Here is an 8,421-nt window from a genome sequence, read left to right as displayed (position 1 = left end):
TGAATACACCAGTTAACATGACACAGACTTAACATGATAGAAATATTATCAGCAAACTTAATGACTAGACTAATTATTCTGATCTGAATGGCATATATCAAGAAACATTGACTCCTCTCTTTGCTGTATAGTGGGAGGTGCATTTTTGAGTAGGCTATTAAAATAGCATGTCAAGTTCACATTTCTTTATTGCCAGATTAAACAATTCGTATTGGTTGTTGGTTGGTTCAACACAACATGTGCGTGCATGCGCGCTTCTTCTTCTCTAGCCTACAAGCATGTAACTTCCTTGATTGTTATTGTTGATAATTCTATTTAAATAGGCTACATTTTCATTTCCCGAAACATTCTTAAACAAGAAAGGAACATAGTGCACTGCAAAATATTTTTACGGTAATTACATTTGTAAAAAAAAAAAAAAAAAAAAAGATTTTTTTTTTTTTTTTTTGGGGGGAAAAAATCTAGGGGGTGCTGCAGCACCCCTACTTCCCGCGGGCCTGCGTAACGCACACGAACAGAAACACTCCTGGAACCAAACACGTTTACACACATGCCCCTCAGGCACCAACAAAAGTGTGTTGATGTAGGCCTATATACGGGAGTAGGCCATAGGGGCTCTGTTCTTGCCTTATTGCACATCGATATTTTTGTACGTTTTTATTTATGCAATTTTGCACCTACCTAGTAAATTTGTTGCGAGGCAACATGCTTCTGATTCCCACTGCAGCTTTGGCCATGCAGAAAGCCATTCCATTGTGGGGGCAGGAAATGCCCACAAACATTTTGGTGGGTGTCCTTTCCCGGTGATGGATATATCCTTGTATAAAAGAAAACAATCTATTAAAAAAATATTGATATTTATATATTTATATTTATAAAATATTCTCGCCTTGCTGAGGCTGATGTACAGGTGAAATAATAGCCAAGGATTTTCAGATCACTGGAGGCTGTGTGTCACTATGGCCCGCTCACACTAGGTCAGCTCAGAATAAACCAGAGGGCTGACCGCCGATGTCCACTCTCCCCTGTAGTCATTAATCACACAGCACTGCAGATGACCTGCATGGACACACTCCAACACACAAGGCGCACGCACTAACAGGTACATAATGTAACACACACACACACACACACACACACACACACACACACCCCATTTTAATGTTAAAGCTAAATGCTAGCTGACAGCATTATTGCTCCAGGTAAACAGTCCTCGAGGGCTTTATTCCTGGTTCTGAATTATCACACATAGGCAACAATGTATCTAAAAGCAAAGCCCAGGACACAAATAAAAACATATCGCATCAAGATATGATAATGTGTGGCCTGGCCTATATACACAGATTCTGTATCATGACCGTAGCTTGATTTTTACGCCCCTCAAACACACACAATCGGCTGGTAGCATCTGAACCCCGTGTTCCCTGAACAGGCCTCTCAGCTTGCAGCTGGGTCTCTTATCAGGCTCAGGATCTCTGATAACGTTCTCATTTACCGGTTAGGGAATTCTTCAAAGAGGCCGCGCAGCGGTCGATGCCTGTGGTGTGTTGTGTTTGTTAACAGGCATGGTGCATGGAGAAATAGGCTGTGGTGTGTTCGTGTGTGTTACACTACGCAACTCACATGCAATAGTAATAGTCCTACTGAAGGCATCTGATCTGAGCAAGAAATGTCCGTTTAAAAAGCAACCGTCGAGCGAGAGACACACACACACACAAATATAGCAGCGCTTAATTCAAGGAGAAAAATCACGACTGTTCCCTCTTATATCCTGTATTATCCAGTGTTGGGCAAGTTACTTTCAAAATGTAATATACTAGTTACTTTCATTTGAAAGTAATAAGTTACTTTACAATATTACTTGTCTGTGTAGAGTAACTCGTTACTTATTATTACACTACTTTTGCATTACTTTCACCAAAATAACAGCAGCAGCAGAATTACATCGCCACCCCGGAACCATCTCAATAATTTCAACCGCCTTGAAGTCAGTGTAAACAGTTCAAAATTCTAAATGGCATCCTTTTCCTTTGTTATTGTCATCTACAGTGGTTATTTGCATAAAACACACAATTTGATTAGGAAATTATTGTATCTTTTTTCAATATGTGATTTGATTTAATAAAATGTAACTCAATTTGTAACTTGAGTTACTTGACAAAGTAACTGGTATAATATTACTGAAATCCTATAAGTAATCAGTTATATTACTGAGTTACTGCTAAAAGTAATATATTACATGTAATGTTACTTTTGTAATGAGTTACCCCCAACACTGATTATCCATGTGCACTGCCAGCAAGGCACACACAGTCCATTTTAGATGAACTTTTTTCTTATTTTTTGCCTCCAACATAATGGCAATGTTAAATAGATGCTGATTAAACTGGGCTAGTCAATCCACTAGGGGTGTCACAATATATCGTCCCACGAAATTTCGCGATAGTAAAACGTCACGATATGTATCGTTGAGATGAAATCTCATATCGCAATTTTTTTTTTTTCAAAAAATAGACAAAGAAACGTCTTTGTTTGTTGAAGTTCAATGTGTGGAAAGTAGTTCAGTTGAACAAGTCTCTGAAGAGACACATGAGAAGTTATACAGGAGAGAAACCATTCAATTGAGTTTCTGGCAAAACTGTTTACTTGACAGGAAAAACTGAAGATGCATAAAAAATAGACTAAGAAAAGTCTTGTTGTTTGAGTTTGAAGAAAAACTGAAGATGCATAATGAGAATTTATACTGCTGAGAAACCTTTTAGTTCAAAGTAAATCTAAGTGACGGTGTAACTCATTCTATTTCAAGATAAGCCTTATCTCCAATCTCATGTTTTTTCTAGTTGTTAATGTAATAACAATTTCCCACAACAGCATGTTTTGTATTTGTGCATTTCAAATAAAATACTACTTTTCCAGTCATATATTGTCATTATTCAAGTTTAAAAAAATATTGTTAAAATCGTATCGTATCGTTATCGTGAACCCAGTATCGTGATACGTATCGTATCGTGAACTGAGTGTATCGTGACACCCCTACAATCCACATTAAGTCAAGGAGAGGGGGCAGAGATGCTTTGGGTGTCCTGCATGTGTTTGTGAAATCCTGAGATACTGTACTCTGTGTTTAATGTGGCAAACTATAGGCTATATTGAATATTGACACAAAGGAGACTTTAAAAGCATCAAAGTCCGCCTTGCTCCCAGTAGATTGACACATACAGTACCGTATGTTAGGTATGGTGTCAGTTCTAAAGAGCATTCTAATCGTCTCTTTGTGGTGACAGCAGCTGATCAAGGCACTGCATCTGTGTAGTGGAGTCTACCGCTCACATCTACAATGTAAGAGGCTGCATCCTCCACCCCATCTCATTTCTTCTCCTCTCTCTCTCTCTCTCTCTCTCTCTCTCTCTCACACACACACACACACACACACACACACACACACACACACACACACACACACACACACAAAAGTGAACATTTTGGAGTCCATTAGTGTGCTATGCCATTACAGTAACCCATAAAGCCCTTATGAGCATTTGAAACGGCTGCAGTAGCATACTGAACTTTGTGCCAGCTTTGAACGCTCTGGCAGAGAAATGCATGCTGCATAAGTGAATGTCAAATTCTCTTTATTGTGTCTTGTTGAGATGAGGGGGGAAAAAACAATCTGAAGAGGCAGAATAAATTGAATAGCATCCAAATCTAAACAATGCACACAAATGTACAGTATTAGATCCTTTATATGTGGAGAGAGCGGTACGTGTTTGTTGCTGGACATGGTTTTCTGATATGCTTACAGCCCAAGACACCATTTTCCTGCAGGATTGCAGCCTCTCTGTGCCACTTGAGTCCCTGAGAGGAAAAACAGTGAAGGAGAGCTGAAGTAATGAAGGTGCTGTTGCCGTGCACGCTGTCGCCGTGTGTGTGTTTCCGTGCACGCTGTCGCCGTGTGTGTGTTTCCGTGCACGCTGTCGCCGTGTGTGTGTGTTTCCGTGCACGCTGTCGCCGTGTGTGTGTGTTTCCGTGCACGCTGTCGCCGTGTGTGTGTGTTGCCGTGCACGCTGTCGCCGTGTGTGTGTTTCCGTGCACGCTGTCGCCGTGTGTGTGTTTCCGTGCACGCTGTCGCCGTGTGTGTGTTTCCGTGCACGCTGTCGCCGTGTGTGTGTTTCCGTGCACGCTGTCGCCGTGTGTGTGTTTCCGTGCACGCTGTCGCGTGTGTGTTTCCGTGCACGCTGTCGCCGTGTGTGTGTGTTTCCGTGCACGCTGTCGCCGTGTGTGTTTCCGTGCACGCTGTCGCCGTGTGTGTGTTTCCGTGCACGCTGTCGCCGTGTGTGTGTGTTTACGTGCACGCTGTCGCCGTGTGTGTTTCCGTGCACGCTGTCGCCGTGTGTGTGTTTCCGTGCACGCTGTCGCCGTGTGTGTTTCCGTGCACGCTGTCGCCGTGTGTGTGTTTCCGTGCACGCTGTCGCCGTGTGTGTGTGTTTCCGTGCACGCTGTCGCCGTGTGTGTGTGTTTCCGTGCACGCTGTCGCCGTGTGTTTCTGTGCACGCTGTCGCCGTGTGTGTGTGTTTCCGTGCACGCTGTCGCCGTGTGTGTTTCCGTGCACGCTCGCCTCACGTGTGCACGCGTTACGTCTTTGTTGCTTGTCCAAGTCACCGTGGGCGCCTGCGAGAAGTGAGAGCATTAAAGATGTTTTGCTTTTGTTATTGATGAGAAGTGAAGAGCCTTAAAAATTACCTCCTTCATCAACATTTGTCAAGGAGATCAAGGTAGAATTATTCAAGGGTGCACTTATTCCAGCAAAAGCACTAAACAACTGACAGAGTTTGAGTGCAGATTTAATGTCATTCCTTTTGCACATCTCACTTCAGCATAAAAAAAATATGGCAAAATATGAAATGGATGTGAAAGGATAACCGCTAAAAAAAGGCACTTCAGAGAACTACAGGGAAGACGATGGGGAAAGTGGAGAAGAAACACCGAAACAGAGGGACGGTATAAATGCGGGGGTGTGTGGTCATTGTTCCATGGCTGCCTCGTCCTCGTCCTCTTCGTCACTACAGGGTTCGTAGTCTTCCTCCAAGGCCAGGTCTCCCTCGTCTCCCTCCTCACCCCCCAGGTCCCCCAGCAGCTGCTCCACGTGCTCCAACATCGGCTGGTCGTCACAACGCAGCTTACTGTAAAGCTGAGAGAGGAGACAGGAGGACAGGATGGACAGGAGGAGGGATGCACAATATTACTGTAAAGCTGAGAGAGGAGACAGGAGGACAGGATGGACAGGAGGAGGGATGCACAATATTACTGTAAAGCTGAGAGAGGAGACAGGAGGACAGGATGGACAGGAGGAGGGATGCACAATATTACTGTAAAGCTGAGAGAGGAGACAGGAGGACAGGATGGACAGGAGGAGGGATGCACAATATTACTGTAAAGCTGAGAGGAGACAGGAGGACAGGATGGACAGGAGGAGGGATGCACAATATTACTGTAAAGCTGAGAGGAGACAGGAGGACAGGATGCACAGGAGGAGGGATGCACAATATTACTGTAAAGCTGAGAGGAGACAGGAGGACAGGATGGACAGGAGGAGGGATGCACAATATTACTGTAAAGCTGAGAGGAGACAGGAGGACAGGATGGACAGGAGGAGGGATGCACAATATTACTGTAAAGCTGAGAGGAGACAGGAGGACAGGATGGACAGGAGGAGGGATGCACAATATTACTGTAAAGCTGAGAGGAGACAGGAGGACAGGATGGACAGGAGGAGGGATGCACAATATTACTGTAAAGCTGAGAGAGGAGACAGGAGGACAGGATGGACAGGAGGAGGGATGCACAATATTGGCAATCATATTGGTATCTGCCGATGATTTTTTTAATACATCGGTATCTGTCCAATGAGCAAAATCGGTATTGGCAAAGATTTTCATATGGAGAAGAAACAATGCAATGCAGTCAATCTATGATTTATGGGCTTTTCTAAATGTTTTTGGAAATAAAGAACAGGCATTACTTTTTCAAATTCAGTGTTTAGATGTGTCTTTCAGTACAAAATTGGATTATCATAGAAAATTGTTTTTATTGTAGAACATATCAACATCGGTAAATATCGGTCATTGGTATGGGACAAAATCTTCATATGGGTACATCCCTAACTAGTGCCCTAACTAGTGCCCTGGAGAAACTAGGGCTGCCCCCATTAGTCAATGAGAAGAGTCTACTGTAGTCAAGCACATTTTCATTAGTCGCTTATTCGCAGGAAGAAGAAAAAGACTCCACTCCACTCGAGAGCTGTGCCTTGTCGTTAAAAAGTTATTAGACCAGGGTTGTGCCAACTTTGAGTACCTGCCTGGAGTGAGATTCTGATGCCAACAAACTACAAAGCAGGGAATGTGTGTGTGTGTGTGTGTGTGTGTGTGTGTGTGTGTGTGTGTGTGTGTGTGTGTGTGTGTGTGTGTGTGAGAGTGAGCATATCTTGATGGCCGATCTACTTCACACTTGGCGGGGTGTATAGACCCTTTTCACAGCAATCGTATTGAGGTGGTAAAGCAGGAAGTAAAGCAGCGCAGGTGTAACCAAAACCATTAAGGATGGTTCCATTCCATTTAGGTGTTCCAGTACCAGGGCCCTCATTAATGTTATTGGTTACACCTGCCTTACTTCCTGCACTACCATCTCAAAACAGTTGCTGTGTAAAGGGCCTATCCACCTTATTTCTAGCTGCCATGATGCCTGATGGGTGCTTCTTCTGCTTCCGGTGTAATAGACTATGGTCTATGGTTTTAACATTCTGCTCTACAGCCGTGTCGTTCGGGTGCTGGGATAACGTAATGCATTGTGGGTAGTCGACTACTGTGGCTAATGCTAGCGGCTAGCGTAATAGTTACTTTATATGGCAGTAGGGATGCACACAATTAATCGAAACTCGATTAATTGCTTGTTAAGGATTTACTCGAGCAAAGACAAATTACTCGATCAAAACAAAACATAAAAGCAACGTGCATTAAATGGTGTTTTCAAATCATTTTTCAATGATCCTCCAGATGGCGCAATGATATCACTGTAACAGACTGTTCAGCGTGTATGCAAGGCTCTGTGTTTGTCCCCTCGAGAGTTGCCGTACAATAGGAAGTGGGGGATTTTGTTGTTGACCACAGAGCCGGTGTGTCCTTAGTGCTAACGCTAGGCGCTAACTGAGAATAAATGTGGAAACGTGTTATAACGTTACAGCCTGACTCTCGTTTATTGTTTTAACAAAGTGTAAGTAATAGGCGGACCCGGACACTCGGCTAAATCACTATAGCCCTTTTCAGACAAGTCATAAGATGCTGTTCAAGTAGAACAGTGTTCATTGGGATAAATTGGCTCGCCCGGAGTCTCACCTGGACTGCGAGCAGAAAAAATAAACAATCTGCGTGGGTAAGTGAGCCCCTGCGGCCGTGACGGGGATTCTGGGCAAATGTTGACATGTCTAAAAAGTTATGCCTCCACGTTTTTATGTGTTTCATAGCGTAGGCTATGCTATGCAATGCTGTGAGATATATACAATAAGTTGCTGCTGCATAAATAAATGTATTATTGAGGAAAAAACGCATTTGGTATGAGTTGGAAAATTTTGTATTTTTAATTACAATTAATCGATTGATTGATTGTTAACTCATTGAGTGCCAATGACGACAATCGTCGTCAATTCAAATAGTAACGTAGAGTGCCAATGACGACGATTGTCGTCAATTGCGTTTTTTGACGGTGGGACGTGGATCAAAGCCTGATGCATCTCCTGTGAAAGTATGGGGGATGTCGAATGTGTAGAAGCTATTTTACGGACCCATTAGGTGGCGAGAGTGCTCTCCAGATTAGAGAAAGGTGAGGAAAAACAGCAGAAGAAGCCCCGTGATGAAACGGAAACCGATGCTGGAGCCAGAGCCGTATAGATTGCTCTGGCTGGAGCTAACGTTAGCTGCGAACAGCAGTCAATCCGCTCCCACAACTGAGCCCCTCTGTCTCTGCTGCATAGTTTCTCCACACGATTAGCCGCCAGAAAAGCAGCACCCGACGCCGAAGGGCCAAACCATTCTCAGCAGTCCGGTTTGGCTTTTCGGTGTCGCGCTGGGAGCCGGCGCACAAAAAGGGAGCGCTCCGAAAATAGACGCTGGGTGCGTGTTAGGCTGTGTGTTAGTGTGGGGATGAGTTTCTCCAAGCTCCGCCGGCATGCAGGCTGTGTGTTTGTGTGGGGGTGAGTTTCTCCCAGCTCTGGCATGCAAGCTGTGTGTTGGTGGGGATGAGTTTATCCCAGCTCCATGCAGAGATTCAGAGTCAGTGATTTGCTTGAAATGCTTCATTTCACAAAAGGCTCATTATCTCAGCTTCTAGTCTGAAATGTCTGTTTTTGGTGAAATCAACCTATCTTCTCCG

General features: G+C 44.0%; 1 protein-coding gene across 2 annotated transcripts in view; it reads right to left on the bottom strand.

Annotated features, from left to right (window-relative positions):
• Positions 1 to 3,615: 3,615 nt before the first annotated feature.
• LOC310786852 (uncharacterized protein) overlaps positions 3,616 to 8,421 on the bottom strand; it is an 86,747-nt gene continuing 81,941 nt past the window's right edge. For both annotated transcript variants that reach the window (XM_083648173.1, XM_083648172.1), the window contains exon 11: positions 3,616 to 5,188. In XM_083648173.1, the coding sequence (XP_083504299.1) occupies positions 5,021 to 5,188 (168 nt within the window). In that variant the 3' untranslated portion in view covers positions 3,616 to 5,020. The remainder of the gene's footprint in view (positions 5,189 to 8,421) is intronic.

Source organism: Poromitra crassiceps (genome assembly GCF_964638095.1).
Source record: "Poromitra crassiceps genome assembly, chromosome: 1".
In the NCBI taxonomy this organism is placed as follows: Eukaryota; Metazoa; Chordata; class Actinopteri; order Beryciformes; family Melamphaidae; genus Poromitra; species Poromitra crassiceps.
This window is presented reverse-complemented; position numbering and strand designations above follow the sequence as displayed.